This window comes from Dermochelys coriacea, chromosome 1 (assembly GCF_009764565.3).
Source record: "Dermochelys coriacea isolate rDerCor1 chromosome 1, rDerCor1.pri.v4, whole genome shotgun sequence".
Lineage (NCBI taxonomy): Eukaryota > Metazoa > Chordata > Testudines > Dermochelyidae > Dermochelys > Dermochelys coriacea.
Genome location: NC_050068.2, coordinates 280,720,188 through 280,741,761, shown reverse-complemented (window position 1 = coordinate 280,741,761; position 21,574 = coordinate 280,720,188). Strand labels below are relative to the sequence as shown.

The following is a 21,574-nucleotide window of genomic DNA, read 5'->3' as shown; positions in this document are numbered from 1 at the left end:
TTGGATTTCCTGCTTGAGGAGACACACCCTTACTAGCCCTGACTGAGCTAGCGTGCTAAAAGTGGAGAGTAGCTGGGGCAGAGCAAGGGCTTCCCACCAAGTACATACCTGTGGTTCTCAGACAGGATCATATGCAGGGCATACCTCCCTCCTGCAGCTACACTCTTAGCACACTCTCTCAACCAGAGGGACCACAGCACAGTATGTGTCAAGCTAGAATTTACACCTCCAGCTTGAAAGTAGACATACCCAAAGCTCGGTATCCTCTGTTCACAATTGACCCCCCCTCCCCATGTTTAAAGTAGTGATTTGACCCAAATACTTTTCCAATTTATAAACTGAAAACACAAATGCTTACCCCTGGTCTCCAAATAAGAGTACATTTGTTTTGCTTTAATCTAAACATGGTGGTGTCCCTTTTCTTTAAAAAACAGCTGCTGCACAATGAGGTGGAACAGGTAATATGAAGACCCAGTAGGTCCACAATGTGGATAGGACAGATCTGGCTTTACACTCTGGAGCACAAAGCCGAGTTTTGCATGGAAATATGCCAGCTCAGACAATGTCAACAGAGAGAAGCTCAGTGAGATAGGAATGGATGATTTTTTGATTTCATGAAGGTGAAAGAACTGGAAACAGAAGAGCAGGGTGCACAAAGAAAGAAGGGAAAACGAATGGTGGTTAACTGAAAACTAACCTGTCTTTTTTGGGTACAGGGAGAAAGTGGCAGAAGGCTGCATGGTGTGCGTGCGGTAGGGATTGGGGAAAGCATGACAGGTGGTTTGGGGAGGGGAACTAGAATCCAAGAGTTCCAATTCTCAGTCCTCTAGCTCTCTAGCCAAAAGCCAGAGTCAGGGATTGAACCAAGGAACCGATACCCAGTCTCTTCCATGCACAGATCTCCCTCCTGGCCTCTCAACTCCCTCCAATTGTTTGTTATTTATCTAGTCTGTATCCTCATACATGGTCACTCCTCCGAAGACTCTGGTTCCATCCTTGCTGGGTGTTATGGCCACATTAATTGGTGCCGTGGATTGTATGTGCTATCCTATTCCTATGCTGCTCTAAATCTCAAGCACCAGCTGTTTCCATGTATGTTCAATATTAACTCTGGCACAGCTCTCTCCCCACCCTGGAACAGGTCCATTGAAAATACAAGTTACTGTTTTGCATTCCTTTCTCCTCCATGTCACCCACTGCACCATCAAAATCTATAGTACGTTTAGTCAGTCAGCAACAAGCAATGAAATGCTTTTCCCATTCCAATAGTGCCAAATGAGCAAGCAGACCTCCAAAGCAGAATTGTGTTTTAAGTTCTGTCATTTGCAGGTTGGGGTGTGGTGTTTTGTTTAAAGTTCACTTTTAGGGGTTTGTCTATCTACAGTAAAGTTTAGTTAGCAAAACATTTATGGGGAAATGAATTGGTGCTACAGAATAATCAATTAAATTCATCAGCTACTCTAATAGATTCAGGGTTGTATTTTACTGTGGTAAAAGCACAAAAAACTGGTTCTCAGTTAAGTTCTGCATACAGACAGGTTTATGTAAAATATATAAACATTTGTCCAAGTTGTTACACATTGCATAAATATGGCATTTTTACTGGTGCATTTACAGATGTGCATGTACAATGATGTGCAAATAATCACAATTAGATTACAATCTTTGAAAAGCACTTGAACTTTGCATCCAAGTAAAGCAATGAATGAAAAAATGCCCACTGAAGAATTTAAATACCAAACTCATATCATTTAAAATATTCTCAGTAAAACTTTCACACATTTAAAATAGTTTTTATTCATTTTATTTGTATATGTCAAAATACATTTTTTCCAAAAGAGTGGGTTTTGCAACTAGTTTCATGCAGATACAAGGTCTGCTCAGTACTACCAATAAAATCAATATAGCACAGTAGCCGTTCAGTTTTTAGATAAAGAATAAATAACCTAAATATAAAACACTAAAATATTAGAAACACTATTTACTCATTCACAGGCACCCAAACTTTACCAAATATAATCCAGAATATGCCTAAGTGTCTCATAACAGAATTGAACATGTTGCATCCATTCAAACTAATCAACTCTCTGCCTTTCATGTTAGCGTAAGACAATGGTACTTCCCTATATTCAGACCCATCTCTCATACAGATCAATTATAACAAGCTATCTCAAAAACTATCCTTGTACCTTTAAAATCAATAATCCTGAGCTTGGTAGTAAGAGCGTAACCTCACATCTTCAAAAAACCAATCAACTGAAAGAACATGTTCCCCTTACCAAAAAAAAAACAACAACAACAAAAAAAAAAACGCACAAAAAACCTTCCCACCCCAATAAAACAAAACTCCTCCCCAAGAAGTAGGCAGTAGAACACAATGACCTTTTTAAATGAAGGGGTACAAATTCACATTTAATATAGTATACAATAACCAATAATACAATAGCTACTACAAGCTTTACAATGTACAATTTATTTTAATGGCTGAACTGTTCAGTGGTATTAGGCAATAGTCTATGTGCCAATAAGATGTCATGTATAGTTTAGTGAAAATATAAAAGCTGTTTGTTTCTAACAAAAAGCAATCTTCACTTAAGTACTTTTTTTTTTTTTTTTTAAAAAAGGCCACTGAAATGTATAAAATGGTTTGAACAGGATGGTGGTATCAACTCAGATGCCTTTTCACATGGCAATAACAGTGCATATAAACATGTGAGTGTAATGGGTTAGGTCTTTCAAATGACTTAACGTTACTTTGGCTAGCACAACAGTTTTGGACAGCACTCAGATAAATACAGGTACGTGAAATGTAGTGAAGCAGTTATATTTATGCAACTTTTATTATGGTGAACACTATCAAATGAAAAAACTGGGAGGAACAAGGTAATAAAAGTATTTTATAGTTCAAACCTTTTGTCAAGATAGGGCTCCGTACAATGTACAATCGGTAAATTCATTTTACCATAAAAATTAATGAACTTTGTTAAACACACTATTCTGGAGTAGCCTAATTTGCATTAACAGACATTTGCAATAGGGAAGTATATTCAAGCATGCCACGTGATGGTCTGAAAATCAAAACAGTACACATTTATATATACAGCATCACTCAGTACCTGCTAAAATGAATGTGAAGATTACAGGATCTAACAGGTTTCATTACAAACTTTTTTTTTTTTTAAAGTGACCAATAAAGGCAGAAAACAGGACTTGTAAAATAATTCTAGTTTCAACTGACTTTAAAGCATCTTGTATAGGAAATAAATGCATATTGCACAAACAGTGAAAGCAAACATTGTTCCAGGTGGTTGGACAATACAGCTCTAGTTAGCAACACAAAGATGTATTTTAAAGAGTTGTGTGGTCTCTGCAAACGATAAAGCTGTGAAAATACTGTACAAGAAAAAACTGGTACATGAATAATTAAAAGCCAAAACACAAATCCAAACTTAGATGTAAAGAAAAAACTGAGTATAGAAAAACTATGAACTGTGGCACAACATGAGTAACTGTCTTCTGTGAGAGCTGAAAGCTTTCATTGATGCAAAAAAGTGTTTATGTACAACTAAGGCTTACTGGTTAAATATCTGAGGCATATCTGGCCTTGAACACTTTCCTCATATGCTGTAGCTGTAAACAAGACTTCTCAGTCATTTTATCTTCTCAGCAGCTGCGCTTTAACATGGAACAATGATCCTGATAAAAAGAACACAGGTAAGAGGGCATTTGGCAGGATATCTGAAAATGACAGTCTCCAAGGTATCTTCCCAAGTTTCCAGTGACTGCCACACCATGGTCCACTGGAGTTGCTAAATATGTGCAATATCACTTTGCTGCTGCAGTAAACCTTTTTTATTTGGAAAGTTTGCTTATAACTCTGATCAAGGCTCCATTTTCATCTTTTAGCCTCTGGTTGTCTGCCTTCAAGTCTGGTAGCATCTATCAGAAAATGAAAACACAATGGTTATTTTGCTGGTATAACCTAAAACAAAGGCAACAAAAGTAGACAAGGCAGTCATCAGAAATAGAACCTTTAGTCACAGAAGTTGTTTTAATTTCTTCAGTAATCAAGTGGTTCAGAGCACTTGGCCTTCTGGCATGAAACAATTAGGCTATGGAATACAAGTTCTCCTTTGCTAGCACTGGATGCACTAAAATTCGTTAGCCGGAAAAAATGGCCTCATCCTGCTCAAGGTGCTTTTGTGCAAAGGAAATGTTGATTGAATTGTTATAAAGGTTTTAATTACTTACAAGTGCACAACCAATATGATTGTAATCAATTGATTCTTACTATTCAAGAGGCCCATCTACACTAGCAGTCTGCATTATTTAATCAAGATTTAATATTAAAGCTAAGCATTTCTATTACTGTTCGTTCCTGCATTGGTTCCAGCTTTCCAAAATACCCAGCCTGAGCAATATAAGATCACAGAATTTAAGGTCAGAGGGACCATTACGATCGTCTAGTCTGACTTCCAGCACAACGCAGGCCACAGAATCTCACCCACCCACTCCTGTAACAAACCCCTGACCTATGTCTGAGCTACTGAAGTCCTCAAATCGTAGTTTAAAGACTTCAAGGTGCAGAGAATCCTTCAGCAAGTGACCCGTGCCCCATGCTACAGAGGAAGGAGAAACCCCGCCCGGGCCTCTGCCTATCTGCCCTGGAGGAAAATTCCTTTCCGACCCCAAATATGGCGATCAGCTAAACCCTGAGCATGTGGGCAAGACTGCTTCAGCATGGCCTGTAGCACTACCTTCAACCACTGCTGTACCTATGCTTTGGAGCACCCATCCCATGGTTCCACACTCAACTTTCCAAGTAGCAGAGTGTACATACACCCAGGAAAGCTACATTAAAAGAATATTAAGGTTGCAAAGTCAAAAACTCAAAAGTTACAAAACACCAAAATTAAAGGTTACCTGGAAGGCTGGGAGATGCACAGGCACAGAGGCAGTTAGGAACTAACGGATGAGGGAGGGAGGGTGGACAGGGACAGAGAGGGAGCGGGACAGGAGCTGGGATGACAGGTGGACAGGATCAGAGGGGAAGGATGGGCTAGGATCACAAGGATCTATAACCACTACAGAGAACACTCCCTTACAGAAATTAGAAATTGATCCCAGGAGTTCTCAGTCTCCACATTCACCTGTTGTCAGAAAATATCTGTGAAGACTCTTGGCAAACTGTGTGTCCTCACCCAACATGGAAGATAACCGCCTATTTCTGCTAACAGTTACCTCAAGCATCAGAGCTCTGTGCTTTGGATCTAAATGTCCAAACCCTGCTGATGACCCAATCAATACAGTTCCAACATGATTTTTTTGTTTAAAGTTAGCAAATTGTGCACACAACAACCCCATATGTTAAAAGAACATTAAGCCTGCAAAATCAAGCATTCAAAAGTTAGGCTGCCCACACAGTGCAATTCTCCCCTCTCTCCCAATGAGTATGTATTACGATCTGCACAGAATGATCACATTTCCCCGTCCCCATAGTACTCCTGCCTCTCCAGTGCACAGGATAGGCCTGTCCAGGGAATGAATCACGGTTGTGTAATGAGTTACAGTGTCCATAGGATCCCTGTCTCATTTGCAGAAATGTGAAGGTGCTTGGTGAGTGCAGCAGGACATTGCAGGAAGAGGAAAGATGGTCTCATCATGATTAAGGAACTTGAATGCCAACCAGAGTCTATCCTTGCCTCTGCCACAGTGTTCCTGTGTGAAGCTACGCACGCTTTAAAACCAGACTTTTCACAGCTGGACACTAATTCTGTATTCCTCATTTTCTGGGTGTCTACATTTTTGACCCTGGGGTCTGATGTGCAGAAGTGTTCAGCACTCACAGCTGCAACTGAAGTCAATGGGAGCTGAGCTTCAATCATATAAACAGCTATAAAATGCTATGGGCTTTGAAAAATCAAGCCCCGTGTTTCTCCACTTGGGCACCCCAAATTAGCAGGCACTTTACTATTTTGGCCTTAATCTCTCTGAGCTTCAGTTCCCCAGCTGAAAAGTGGGGATGTGATTAATGTTTGAGAAGTACTCTCATACTATGGTCAGAGAACACCAGAAACACCCATGAGGATATTTATAATTCTATCTTTAGATCAGGGTTTGATTGGTATATGTTAAATCAGGCCTGGGGCTGAACACTGAACAAAGGAGAAGATAAAAGGAAATATTTAAAAAACTTCATGGAATGAGGCAGGGGCATTAGGACTTTTGAGCACTTGACTTTGCAATGTTAACTCTTAATGTGTCTTTTTTTAATGCAATATTATCTCTAGTATACTGTGGTGTATGTATTATGTGTATGGACATATCTCTGCACCACTGTAACATGGTTTGTTCCAGTGTTTCTGTCCTATCTGGGGACCAGTGTACAGTGAAATATAGATGAAATGGCCAAAGACTACCACGCTCCTACCTTTTCTGCTGCTCAGTTTGCTCTGGGCTTCTAGACCCAGAATCCTATGGAACCTCAGTATCTGTGCTTGAGGAAGTAAGACACTTGGTTTTATTCTTGGTATATTTGTAAGAAGAAAATTATTTTGTTTTACATTGTTTTGCTGCTTGTTATTTTGAAGCTAAATAGTTCTCTCTTTAGGATCTAGAAAGCAGAAAAATGCAAGCTCAGGTGTGGAGTAAGAACGTCTCTCTGATCTAACAATGATGCTTAGTCAATTCCTCCATGTCCCCAAATGTACTAGTCAGTCCTCAAGGCAAATCTGGAGTGTGGTATGGCAGTCTGACCAGAAGGCACCAGTGCACCTGAAGGAGATGAGTACCGTAGAGAGCTGAGAGTTACTGGTGTGCATATGGAGCTTGGTCTGTTTTCACAAATGGTTTTTTTTATTTTCTGTACAAATCTCTGGTGTGTGGGAGATGGGTCTCCAGCTCCACAGTCCTGTGCCAACTCACTCCTTAATGAGGAAGCTACAGTTATTACAAGGATTAATGTATGTAAGCACACACGAGCTTTAGCTTTTTTTCCCCTTAGTCAATTTCCATCCAGATGAAAAAACACTATTCAAACATAGGGCTTTATCTAAATACAATCTATCTATTATGCAGTTACATAGTTGGCAAAAACTGTCCTTAATAGCTTTTATTCTGATGAAGCTATTTGTGCATTACTATCCAAGACAGGAAGGAGTAATGGGTAGAGAATATATCAGCCAAATACTGAATGGGGGAGGTGACAGCACCAGTGTTCTGTGTATTACTGCAGTAATAGTAAAACGACTATTATGGGATTGATCTGGGAAGACAACCTGAAATAGATTAGCTGCAACTCTGTGCTCCTTATGTATATGAATGCTAAAATGGTTTAACGTGAACCAGCAAAAGCAGAACAACTCAAAATCTTACTGGATTTAGAAATTCCGGCGACATGTCCACGTACCACTTCCAACACAAAGGGGCACATCCTCAGCTGGTATAAGTAATGGAGCTCTGACAAGTTACACCAGCTGAGGATCTGCCCTAAAACACTTCACTAGCATTTCAGGTGCTTGAACAGGTGGTGTAAATGCCAAAATTCTCTAGTGTAGCTGAGCCTTTTGTTAATCCTTCACTATATATGTAAAGCTTAAATTTCAGTTTACTTCTCCCTGAAAAACAAGAGCATCTTTCTGTGGTCTCTTAAATAAGCAAGACCATAACATGCACTATTTATATCTTGTTATATTATTGTGGGTAATTTTGCGTAGGTCTAGTTGATGCAAAATGTCATTCAGTAGTCACTAAGCACGTCTTTTAGTAGCCAAACCCAAATTTTTACAAAACCAAACCCATAAATGATTAACAGTTTTGCATAAACAAAGGTTGCAACAGACCATGCTCATGAGCATGTGCGGCCTCCTACCCCAACCCCCCAATGGAAAATTCTGAGGCAGAACCAAAAAAAAAAAAAAAACACATACGTCCCTTCTCTCTCTTCTGGGACAGAGAGAGAAGGTGTGTGTGCGTGTGTCTGTGTGTGTAAAAATGAGGATGGTGGAAGAGCCATTAGCCATAAAAAAAAAATCTATTTTTCAATACATTTTCATCTGGCCCAGATCCACAGGGCTCAGAGCTTTAGCCATGCATAGTTTTTCTATCACGGACAAAGGGCTAGTGGACTGAAAGATCTGGCATGTGGAGAAGAAGCAGGGAAATGGGTAAAATTTTGTTTTCTCAAAGGTAGCCACCAAATGGATTTTTCACAGATGTTTCCTGTAACTGGATTTCACACAGGCATAACACCTGTAATCTTCAAATCAACAATCAGATTTCCTTTGGTTTACAGTTACAGATTTTCAAGCTTATTTTAAACCTAGTTTGATAAAAAGAATATTAGCACAACCGAGCCAGACCTGAACTAAACAAAGTATTTGAACAAATACATAATAAGGCTTGAAATTGAAATACATTTTTGAAGAAAAGATTTTTTTGCACACCAAAACTCTACATATTGGAATGTAAAAACTAGAATAGCTGATGCAAACAATCAAGTCCACAATCCTGAAATCATTACTCAGATATTCACTAGGACAATATTGATTTGGGTCAGTCTTATAAAAAGTTAACTATAGAGAGAAGAAGATCTCTGCTGTTAATTTTAATATATTGGAAATTTTGAGGTCAATTTTCAAACTCTGCATTTTGTATAAAAGTCAAAACAAAGGAAACCTAAGTTCAAGTCCTGTGTGAACAGCCATGACTTTTGTGGCACCACATCTTTACATAAAGTATAAACAAACTACAATCAAAAATCTTTACAAGACAAGAAATACCTATTTCTTGAACTGTCCTCTGATTCGTCTTTGAATGCAAAATGATAAGATATGATGCTAGTAAGGATAATACCAAACCCTACCAATGTGTCTGTAATAAAGAACAGTAGCCGGGATACTGGACATCATGCATAAGCCATACTTCTGTAATCAAGCAATAAGTAAATCTTCAGACACACAAGCATTAATAGTAAAGTGCTGCCAAAGCACTAGCTAAAATTCAACACCTGCCAGGCTACTCAAAGGAGAAAAAAAGAAAGAAGAAATTACAAGTCCACAGAACGTAGTTGCCTACAGGACCCTGAGAGCTTTGTAACCACTCTGGTCAAGGCCCTATTCTCAGCCAGCAGTCGTTCATTTAAATGTCTCAAAGATTGAATCTGCAGGAATCAAAAAAAATAGGAGTGAAAACAAGAGAAAAGCCAGTATAGTATGACAAGGAAAACTGAAAGAAAACAAATCAAAAGAGACAGTCATGTTAAAAGCAGATAACTAGCTGTGAAAGGAAAGGATCAAAAAGTGGCACATTCTTGAAATGTAATCTAAGAACAGCCAGTGATTAGTCACAGCTTTCCAGAACAATGCAGGATGCATTAACAATGAGAGTTATTTCTGGAATTCTTTACTTAAAATTCTAATTACATGGACTAAATTTCCCATTCAGCAATCTGCAAATAATCATGCGCTTAACATATACTTTTATGTGACACTACAGCAAACAATAGGATAAGAGTTAATCTTACAATTAAAAACATTAATGTGTAGCTGCAAAAAAAACCCCAACAACTTTGCAAAACTGGTAATATATTTGTATTCTCTATTTCTCTTATCCCTCTAGCCATCCTTAAGGATAACCTACTAGTATAACAACGTGATATTCTCTATTCTGCAAATCCCCATCATTAGAAGAACGAAAATTTTTCCCTTGCTGTAGTTTGCTTTCTGTGCCAACTATTATTTTGTACTCCATTAAGGCACATGTACTTGGCTCTGAATCTAATGCAGATAAAACAACATGGTTGTCTTTTGTATACGTCTCTGCTTGTCATCATCCATTATGTCAGCAAGAACTGCATGTATGCATTTAAAAGAACAGTATCTGAAGAGTGCTGTTGCAGAGCACCAGGGAGAGCTCAAAAATGTGTTTTAGACGAAACCCTTTAGCAACAGAATAGTGTATACTGGCTGTCAATAGACTGGTGGTGTCTCTCTAAAATTAGAGCGTCCAAAGATGTTTTCTAGTTCCCACATTCCAGCTGCTTCCTTGGTATGATTTAATTTTATCAGCAGTTTGGTTGGCTCACTTCTGGAGTTTTGTCCATGGATATAATGAAAAAAAAAATGTATATATGGTCAACTCCCTGGATTAACCTTATTTAGGTCAAATCATATCACTCAGGACCTAAACTGGGTAAACTCTAGAGGGAGAAAAACTGTGCATGCAACCATATCATGACTTAAGAAAACAAATCACAGAAATTAACTCTAAACCTAGAAGGTTAAAATCTTTTTTTTTTTTTTAAAAAAAAATCTCATAGGCCAATCCTCTGTTTTGCACTACTATAAGAGTGAATGAAAACCATACAGTGCCATCTCAACCTCTAAAAGTGATTCATTTTCCCCCTTGGTTTAAGTTAAAAAATTTCTACTCTAGAAACCTTTGACTTTTCTCCCTGGTCACCACCTTAAACTTGTAAATCTCAGCCACCTTCTTAAAAAAAAAATTAAAAAAAAAAATCACCCTTTGCTATTGTATCCTTTGTAAACAGAACAGCAACTGAATTGCAGATTACTGCACAAGAGATTCTGTTGTGTTGCACCGGGGAAATGATGTATTTGCCTATTCTCCAATGAGACTGCCAACAGCTGGACAACTTCTACTTTACAAATAATGTTAACAACCAACACTTTTTTACAGAATTAATCACAAATGGTGTGACGCACTTACTTTGAGTTCCTCTTCCATTTCAGATATCCGTCTTTCTAGAGCTCTTCGTTCCTAGATCAAAGGAGTGGAGTTAATGGTAAGCAATGCAAATTGCATTTTTAATACTTTTTGTAAATATGGTGAAAATAGTGATACATGTCAAGTTTTAAAGACCAAACAACTAGAAGCACAGAGCGTATAGGAGACTTGTGATGCCAGTGATGTGTAGAAAATTCTCACATTACAATTGAAAAATTTAGACGGAAGAGAGATTAAGATATTCATTAAATTTTTCAAAATACATCCCATCTCTTCCTGTACATTAATTTGGACAGGATATAAGTTTATAAGTATGTCTTTGTTCAGATTTATTCCCTCAGGTAGACTTTTGTGATCACTTAACATACAAGAAATGCAGAAAATGATCAGAAACAAACAAGTATATTAAAAGAAACAAAAAACACAAAAGCATAGGCTTTCACAGACAAGCAAATATAGCTGAAATGTTCGTCTCCTCTCAGAATCTTCCTAAAACACTTTTTTTTGAAAGTTCATTCCCATAATATATTCTAGATTAACAATGCAGGCAATAGACTTGATATCAGGATTGCTTTCCTTGTGTAAGACAATGCGGTGGGTCTTAATTAAAAGCAGTTGCCATATTGAATATTTTACATTCCAATTTTTCAAAGAGTGAAAGGCAAAAGCAACAGATTACTGCGAAGTGTACATTTATATCTGCATACAATGGTGTTATGCAAAACTGCAAGCAGCATTAACTGAGGTGAGTAAAACTTTGGTTAGATCATACCGCCCAGTAGATACTGACTCTTGCCGGTCACCTTTCAGATACAAACCATTTGAATTTATTTTAATCATAGTGTAGTTATTTCCCCAGACATATTCCCCATTTTAGCAAATAACTTTAAAGGTTTAGCAAAGTAATCATTTACTGCAGTTGTTAGTATCTTTAGTTTATTCTACTTAATTCTTCTGAGTTGAGAATTTTATTTTTTCCATGATGATATTGACAGATAATAATGGGCATAGTTATCTGTACTAGTGAGTTAACTGCAGCAAGCAGGTGAACAAAAGCAAAATAACAAAGCCAAATAAAATAATTCCAAGAAAGTAGCAAACCCAAGTTACCAAGAGTTACATCAGTTACCGATTATTAGTTTTTAAGGGTAGCATTTATTACCAGAGCTCTTAGAAACTAGCGGTCAATTAAATACAGTTCAGACTTCATGAAGTTTTTACAGTTCAAGCCATGATGGATTGATTCAAATCAAAGCAATTTAAATAAGCAATTTCAATCATGATTTAAATCGGCAAGCAGGAAACACTGATTTAAAGTAATTTTAATTGTGTTTTGCAGTTGTACTTCATTATGTTTTCTAAGGAAAGGTTGATTTTCATTGCTTGGTAACCAGGAGAATATGCTCTATCTATATGTTTATTTATGATTCACTTAAAACAGCTTATTGACGCTTAATCACATTCTTAATTTTTACGCTTATGTTAAAAATTATGATTATCTAAAAGTTTAGAAAAACATGTTTTGCATTTAAAACTGATTTATTAAACAAAGGAAGCATTATGCCTAATTAATTAATTGATTGAACTGATTGTTTCTGGTCATAATCAGAATTTAACGCCAAAAGGGACTACAAGATCATGTAGTCTGACCTCCTGTATATCTACTTCTACTGAGCACCCGCATACTAAACCCAACAACCAAAATATTATAGCCCACAGGAGACTAGACTATTGTGGGTCACAGGCAGAGAATAGGCGGGAGCGAGGTGCACCAGTGCCCGAGGTCCCGTAATTGCGGGGAAATAATTATGTAGTGGATACCCAGATAATCCTGGCAAAATGCACAGTGCAGTGGAAGGCGAACCCCCCAACGTCACAGGGGACCTGGGGGAAAATTCCTGCCTGATCCCACATACGGTGATTAGTTGGACCCTGAGCATGTGAACAAGAACCAGCCAAACAAACACTTGCATGAAAGAATGCTTGGTGCTACATCAGAACACTGGCCCTCCCCAGTGTCCACAGTCACCATGTCCTTCAAAAGTTTAGAACTGCTTTCTCAACTAATTTGTATTCACAGCTAGAAGAGGAAATCAAGCCTTCCTGCTTTTTTAGCTCCCTATTGGGTGTCTCAACTTGGAATGAACTAGTCATTGAACTGAATTAGTTGAATAAACTGAAATGAAGAAAATAGTCTCTCTGCACCTACAGAAGAGGCTACTGCTGTGAAAGCTAGTTTAGCACTTCAACAAACTCTGGTTCGAGGTTTTTGCCAGTGATTTCCAAGAGTTCAGTGGTATGTCTTTCTTTAAAATTTGGCAAACATGTACTACTTAATACTATTTTGTATTTAAATGATTTTAATAGATTATAGTAAGTTTAGGCCTTAAAAAAAGATTGTCTATTTCAAATTTAGTTTTAAATAGGTTTTTTTTTTAAAAAACAAACCATTTTTTAATTTTATTTAAATTGGATTGTTTTATTCAAGTATGTTTTTAAAAAAAAATATAATTGCTTTTCATCTATGCTGGTCCAAGCTACACAAGAGGGGTTCTTAATTGGGCTGGCCTAGTAAATTGTCTGTTATGCAAATAGACAAATTCTGATTAATAAAAAAAGTGTCCTGAAAATGAAAGTTGTTTCTATGATACAGAAGTGTCCCTAACAACAAACTTCTTACTGTAGCGGGAGCACATTTTAGAAAATAAAAACAAAACACAGTTACAGCTACATGTCACTATTTTCTCATGGAGAAAAAAAACCTGGATTCCCTGTACCACAATTTACAGAAGTAACATTTAAACAGCAATTTTAGCAGCTTTCACTAGTTAATAGAAATACTGACAACAGTTATTAGTAGGGCTGTCAAGCGATTAAAAATAATAATCACAATGGCACTGTTAAACAGAATACCTTTTATTTAAATATTTTTGAATGTTATTTTCTACATTTTCAAATATATTGATTTCAATTACAACACAGTACGAAGTTTACAGTGATCACTTTATATTTATTTTCATTACAAATATTTGCATTGTAAAAAACAAAAGAAATAGTATATTTCAATTCACCTAATACAAGTACTGTAGTGCAATCTCTTTATAATGAAAGTTGAACTTATAAACGTAGAATTAGGTACAAAAAATAACTGCATTCAAAAATAAAACCATGTAAAACTTTAGAAAAGACAATTAGTTTTTCTGTAACTGGTGTTCTTTGAGATGTGTTGCTCATGTCTATTCCACAATAGGAGTGTGTGCTCGCCACGTGCACTGGTGCCGGAAGTTATTTCCCTAGCAGTATCCGTGCAGGGGAGGGAGTGCCCCCCGCAACTCCTGGAGTGGTGCCTGCCTGGCATGGTGTAAGGGGAGCTGTGCGCTCCCCCCCACCCTCAGTTCCTTCTTGCCAGACAACTCCGACAGAGGGGAAGGAAGGTGGGATGTGGAATAGACAAGAGTAACACATCTTGAAGAACACCAGTTACGGAAAAGGTAACTGTCTTTTCTTCTTCAAGTGATTGCTCATGTGTATTCCACAGTAGGTGATTCTAAGCTATATCTGTTGGAGGTGGGTAGGAGTTCACAAGTTCCCAGGATGGAGGACAGCCCTGCCGAACCCGGCGTCATCCCTGGTTTGGGTGATGATCGCACAGTGCGAGATGAATGTATGAATCAAAGACCACGTGGCGGCCCTACAAATGTCCTGGATGGAGATATGGGCCACAAAGGCAGCCGACGACACCTGCGCCCGAGTCAACTGTGCCCTCACAATGGGTGGTGGGGGGGACACCCACCAGCTCATAACAGGAGCAGATGCACAAAGTGATCCAATTGGAAAGCTGCTGAGTGGAAATTGGCTAGCCCCTCACGCGCTCAGCCTGAACAGCTTGGTCTGCTCGAGGTAGAAAGCCAGAGCCTGCTGCACACTGAGCGTGTGAAGACTGCGCTCATCACTGGGTGCGTGAGACTTGGGGCTGAGAACTGGTAGAAAAATGTCCTGACCCACGTGGCAGGCGGAGATCACCTTCAGGAGGAATTGGGAGTGTGGGCGGAGCTGGACCTTGTCCTTATGAAAGATCATGTACGACGGTTCGGAGGTCAGGATCCTGAGCTCCGAGACTCACCTGGCCGAAGTGATTGCAACCAGGAAGGCCACCTTCCATGAGAGATGAGACCAGGAGCACGTGGCCAGTGGTTCAAATGGGGGCCCTGTGAGAGGAGCCAACACCAGGTTTAGGTCCCACTGCAGGACCGGGGGTCTAGAACACGAAAAAAGATGGTCCAAACCCTTAAGGAACCGGCCAGTCGTAGCATGGGAAAATACCATGTGCCCTTGCACTGGCGGATGGAAGGCCGATATGGCTGCCAGGTGCACCTTGACTGATGAGGGCGCCAGGCCCTGGGCCCTCAGGTGGAGGAGGTAATCAAGGATAAGCTGGATCAGGGCGGCCACCGAGAACACACCCTGGTCCACTGCCCACCTAGAAAGCCAGGACCACTTTGCTAAATAAGCATGGCAAGTGGAAGGCCATCTACTTTTGAGGAGGACGTGCTGAACCTGTTCTGAGCATGTGCTTTCCTCTCTGCCTAACCACTGAGCAGCCATGCTGTGACATGAAGTGCCACTAGGTTGGGATGGAGGTGGCAGCCCTGATCCTGAGAGAGTAGGTCCAGGCAGAGCGGCAATGGCCACGGCGGAGCTACCGCCAGGCCCGTGAAGGTCCCGTACTAATGCTGCCTGGGCCATGCCTGTGCAATCAGGAGGACCCGGGCCTTGTCTGTTTTTATCTTCTCCACGACCCTGCTGATTAGAGGGAAGGGGGGAAAAGCATAGAGAAGCTGGCCTGAGAGGACAGGAGAAAGCGCTCCTCCCCAGGCCCCCCCTTGGAGCAGAACTGGGGGCATTGCCAGTTCTACTGAGTCGCAAATAGGTCCACCCAGGGAGTTTTCCACCTTTGGAAGAGCTGGTGGGCCACTTCCGGGTGGAGGGACCACTCGTGTTGCGAGGAAAAGTCCCTGCTCAAGCGATCCGCCCTCTCGTTCTGAGCATGTTGTTTGGGGAGAACCACAACTGTAGGGTGGTGATCACAGAGTCCGGCACGATGAGGACCTTGTCCGTCCTGTCCATGGCCTGGGAGAACTTCGAGGCCAACCAGAGCTGGAGGGACCTCATCCTGAGTCTGGCGTGACACACCACGTATGTGCATGCCGACACGTGACCCAAGAGTTGTAGGCAAACCCTGGCTGTTGTGTTAGCAGGAACCTTGTGACTAAGTCCATGAGACCTTTCAGGGTCTCGAATCTGTCTGGTGGGAGAGAGGCCCAGGCCGACACCGTGTCCAGGAGTGCCCTGATAAACTCTATGCATTGGACCAGGACTAAAGTGGACTTGGTGTTGTTTACCAACAGGCCCAAGGGGGTGCACGTGGACAGGAGGAGCACCACGTGATCCCTCACCTGTGGCCAAGAAGTGCCCTTGACAAGCCAATTGTCCAGATAGGGAAATATCTGGACCCCCTGCCGTCTGAGGTAGGCCACTATCACCGACATGCATTTTGTAAACCCCCTGGGGGCAGTGGACAGACCAAACGGGAGGACCATGAATTGGTAATGACTCTATCCCACCATGAAATGGAGGAAGCGCCTGTGCCCCTGGGATATGTGGATGTGGAAGTATGCATCCTGTAGATCAAGGGCAGCATATCAGTCCTCGGGATCCAGGGAGGGGATGATGGAGACCAGGGCGACCATGCGGAACTTGAGTTTCACCATGTACTGGTTCAGACCTCGCAGTCCAGGATGGGCCTGAGCCCCCCTTTGGCCTCCATGATAAGGAAATAACGAGAGTGATACCCCTTGCCCATGAACTCCTTGGGCACTTCCTCTATTGCTCCTAATCCTAGGAGCCGCCTCACCTCCTGCTTGAGCAGAGTTTCATGCGAGGGGTTCCCCAAGAGGTACGGGGGTAAGGGGGTGGTTGGGCGGGGAGGAAGTAAACCGGAAGGTGTAACCCCGGGAAATGGAGTTGAGGACCTATCGGTCCGAGGTTAGCCACGAGCATTCCAGGAGGAAAGCATACAACCGGTTGGAGAAGGAGCTTTATTGGGGATGGATCCCTGGTGAGGACTGGCGGGGTGCCCCAAGCGTCCCGTCAAAAACACCTTTTCCCTGCCTGCTTGCCCTTAGAGGACCCAGGCCGAGACTTAGTCCCGCTGCTCCTTATGGGTGGCCTCATACTTCGGGAGGGCGGCCTGGGTGGGAGTCTACTGTGGCTTGAACTTAGGTTTTGCCAGAGCTGGGACATAGAGGCCCAGAGTCTGGGGGTCGTGCAGGAGTCTTGCATGCCATGCAGTCTTGTGTCTATTTCCACCGCTAACATAACTTTCCTGTCAAACAGAAGATCCTGCATGGAAGACTGCGCCTTGCTGGACAGCCGAGAGAGCAGGAGCCATGATGTCCGTCTCATGAACACTGCAGAGGCCACTGATCATGTGGCCATGTCTGCAGCATCTGAGGCTGCCTGCAGGGACGCCCTAGTGGCCGCTGCCCCTTTCTCCACTATCGCACTCCTGGAGGGAGTCCTCAAACTTGGGCAGGGATCCCCACAGACTGAATTCGTGCCAGCCCAGTAGAGCCTGATGGTTTGTCACTTGTAACTGGAAGCTTGAAGATGAATAAGTTTTCCTTCTGAAAGAGTCCAGTCTCCGAGAGACTTTGTTCTTTGGGGTCGGGGTTGGCTGATCCTGCCATTCCCTGTGGTTGACCAACTCGAGCACCAGGAAGTTGGGCGCCGGGTGGGTATAAAAGTACTCATACCCTTTAGTGGGTAAAAAGTACTTGCATTCCGCTTTTTTAGAGATGGGGCCAATGAGGCCGGTGTTTGCCACAGGGCATTTGAAATATTAGTCACCCCTTCATGGAGAGGCAAGGCCACCCTACCTGGTGCCAATCGGGACAACACGTTAAACAGGGAGTCTGAAGGCTCCTCCATCTCCTCTGCTTGTCAGTCCTGTCAATATTCGCTCCTTGAAGATGAGTGGTGCCAAGAGTCCCCACTGGAGAGAACCCAACCAGACAGTCTAGTTGGCGTTCAGGGCGAACTACATGGACTCTGCCTCGAGCAGTCACTGGGCAGTGAACGGCGTTGGGAATGTTCCCTCGACTGAGACCAGTACCGGGCCAGAGGCAACTGTGGAGATCCCAGCAGCGGCTTGCCTTTGGAGCGTAGGGCCAACATCGGCATGGACATAATGTCCCGGGCCGCCTGGAGGTCTTCAGCTGTGGATGGCATCCAGACAGGCCTGTTCTGAAGGGGCCAGGCTACTTCGCTCAATGTGAGTCAGAGGCCTGGGGCCTGGTGGGGATCGAGGACTGCCCGACATGGGCCTAGCCTCTGTCCCAGACTTCCCTCAATGCCGCTTCGAAGAGGGAGTCTTCCTGGCCCTCTTGGCGTGCCCCATGGAAGGGGAGTGATGCCAACTGGTTGATGGTACCGGAGGGTCGCTGTGCCGGGTACCGGTTTGGAGCGGCGTGCCAGAGTCGGGGTCAGTGCCGACTCCATCAGGATGGCCCGGAGTCTAATGTCCCTTTCTCTTTTGATCCAAGGCTTAAACGACTTGCAAATCTTCCACCTTTCGTGATATGGGTTTCTCCCAAACAGTCTGCGTGCAGGTCACTTCTTGGCATAGAACACCTACAAGAGCCGCACGACTTAAAACCCAGGGCGCGAGGCATGCCCTGGCCCGGGCTCACTGACTAACTGAACAGCTAACTAACTACAGGTACTAACACTGAACGAACGAAGAGTTCTGGGGATGAGCTACAGCAAAGCTGGAGCAGAGCAGTTCCGATGCACCTTCACTGGCAACAAGAAGGAACTGAGGGTGGGGGGAGCACGCAACTCTCCTTATACCGCGCCAGGCAGGCACCACTCCAGGGGTTGCGAGGCACTCCCCGCCCACGGGTACTGCTAGGGGAAAAACTTCCGGCACCGGTGCACGTGGCGAGCACGCACACCTATTGTGGAATACACATGAGCAATCACTTGAAGAAGAACCTACAAGTCCAATCAGTCCTTCAGCCAATTGCTCACACAAACAAGTTTAGTTACAATTTGCAGGAGAGAAAGCTGCCCACATCTTGTTTATATCACCTGAAAGTCAAAACAGGCGTTTGCATGGCACTATTCTAGACGGCATGGCAAGATATTTATGTGCCAGATGCGCTAAAGATTCATATCTCCCTTTATGCTTCAACCACCATTCCAGAAGACATGCATCCATGCTGATGACAGGTTCTGCTCGATAATGATCCAAAGCAGAGGGGACCGACACATGTTCATTTTCATCATCTGAATCAGATGTCACCAGCAGAAGGTTCATTTTCTTTTTTGGTTGTTTGAGTTCTGTAGTTTCTGCATTGGAGTGTTGCTCTTTTAAGACATCTGAAGCATGCTCCACACCTCATCCCTCTCAAATTTTGGAAGGCACTTCAGATTCTTAAACCTTGGGTTGAGTGCTGTATCTATCCTTAGAAATCTCACATTGGTACCTTCATTGCGTTTTGTTGAATCTGCTGTGAAAATGTTCTTAAAACAAACATGTGCTGAGTCATCATCCGAGACTGCTATAACATGAAATATATGGCAGAATGCAGGTAAAATAGAACAGGAGGTCAATCACAAATTGAATTAATGCCTTTTTTTTAAAAAAAAAGAAAAGAGCAACAGCAGCATGGAAGCATGTCCTCTGGAATGGTGGCCGAAGCATGAAGAGGCATATGAATGTTTAGCATATCTGGCACATAAATACCTTGCAACACCGCTATAGAAGTGTCATGCAAATGCCTGGTCTCACTTGCAGGTGATATTGTAAATAAGAAGCAGGCAGCATTTATCTCCCGTAAACGTAAACAAACTTGTTTGTCTTAGCAATTAGCTGAACAAGAAGTAGGACTGAGCAGACTTGTAGGCTCTGAAGTTTCACATTCTTTTGTGACAAAAAAATCCTCCATTTGTAAATTATACTTTCACAAAAAAGACTGCACTACAGTACTTGTCTGAGGTAAATTGAAAAGTACTATTTCTGTTATTTTATAGTGTAAATATTTGTAGTAAAAAATAATATAAAGTGAACAATGAACACTTTGTATTCTGTGTTGTAATAGGAATCAGTATATTTGAAAACGTAGAAAAACATCCAAAAATATTTAATAAATTTCAATTGGTATTCTATTAACAGTGCGATTAATCGTGATTAATTTGTTTAACCACGATTAATTTTTTTCAGTTAATCACACGAGTTAACTGCGATTAATCGACAGCACTAGTTATTAGCCATATTTTTCAGGAAGTTGTTCTTTTTAAAAACATGTGTGTTGGACTAATTTTAAATTACAGGATTACAGTCAAATCACTATTTGTGCATCCCATTAAAAACAACAAAAACCTTTCCTCACTTCTCCGTGAAGATTTAGTTCAAAGATATACTGAAATCTCCTAATGCTAAGACTAAATTCTCTGCTTTATACTTGATTTTTAACCCTGTGTTTGTTGGCTTGCCAATTGCAATAATCTTCTGTTAATTATAATGCATTAGTGCTGTTCTATTCTAATCTAATACTTTCATTTATGAAGTGTCCTCCCCAGGTGCCACTGAAAAAGTAAGTTTCTCTGGGAAACAAAAGATCTGACTTAGAAATAGCTGTTATAATAAAACAAAGCCATACTATTGTTCAGAAAAAGCCAGAACCATCTATCAACATTGCATGCATTTTCCCCTTCCTCTAAGTGAACTACATGTCTCTTTACATAGTAATGTTTGGATCATGTAACATATAAGCTCTCACACATTTCAATTAGAGTTTTGCTTTTATCTAATTCTCTAATCCTACCTAAAAGAAATCTCAGTCAATCAGAGCACAAGAATTAGTTTTACTAATCCCTCACTATACGCTTGTTTGTCAATTATGAAGTTTCTGATTCACCTAACTGCAATATGCAAATCCTGTATTCTGAATAAGGGCCCTGGATACTTCTCCTGGCTACTCTCTATCCACAGGCTAACGAACACGGGCATCGTTCTGACCCCTCCCCAAACAGCTTCAAAGATTAAATACAATTAAATTGAAAAAGGAATTACTTTTAGCAGGAGAGGGCCAAAGGGGTTTGCCAAAATAATGAGATTTCTGGGGTTTGGTAAGGTGATAGGCTGTAGCCAAGCAGTTTTAAGGAATTAACAATAATAAGAATGCAAATGTGAGAAGATGTACTTCAGTAAAAAAATGAACAACCTCCTGAGGACATTTTCTATTACATCAGTAGTAATCATATTCTGAGCTTATAAACACCTCAACCTTTGACCTCAAAGAGTTGGTTTACCGCAGTATACAGTTATTGCCTCCAAACAAGAAGCATCCTCGGGTTATATGAATTATGTCTAGTAACTAAGGTAGAGATGTCCCCAATCCAAATCCTCAGATCTGAGCAGCCCCATACTTTGGGGAGGCTTCAGGGTGTTTGAAATCCTGATCCAGATCCAAATTTTGCAGTTTTGGCTCATCTATTCTGCGATTGTAAACTCCTCTCACTGTACTACTTGGAATGCCCAAAAGCATGGCTAACCTACATTTCCAAGTTAAGGGCTATAAATGGAACCCATAACCCTGTTCTGCCTAAATATTGCTGGGATCTCCTAGCAGTGATGAGATGTGTGCCACCCATCCCAATCTTCATAAGACTGGCCTAGTTCCTACAACATTGTAACTAATCTCAAATAATTATGTTGGCAATGAATCAGTAGTTTATGGCATAGAAACTTTTTTTTTTTTTT

General features: G+C 41.4%; 1 protein-coding gene across 2 annotated transcripts in view; it reads right to left on the bottom strand.

Annotated features, from left to right (window-relative positions):
* Positions 1–1,517: 1,517 nt before the first annotated feature.
* Positions 1,518–21,574, bottom strand: part of PPP1R12A (protein phosphatase 1 regulatory subunit 12A) — a 224,151-nt gene continuing 204,094 nt past the window's right edge. For both annotated transcript variants that reach the window (XM_038397391.2, XM_038397399.2), the window contains 2 exons: positions 10,729–10,779; positions 1,518–3,939 (listed from right to left, as the gene is read on the bottom strand). In XM_038397391.2, coding sequence (XP_038253319.1) covers positions 3,853–3,939; positions 10,729–10,779 — 138 coding nt within the window. In that variant the 3' untranslated portion in view covers positions 1,518–3,852. The remainder of the gene's footprint in view (positions 3,940–10,728; positions 10,780–21,574) is intronic.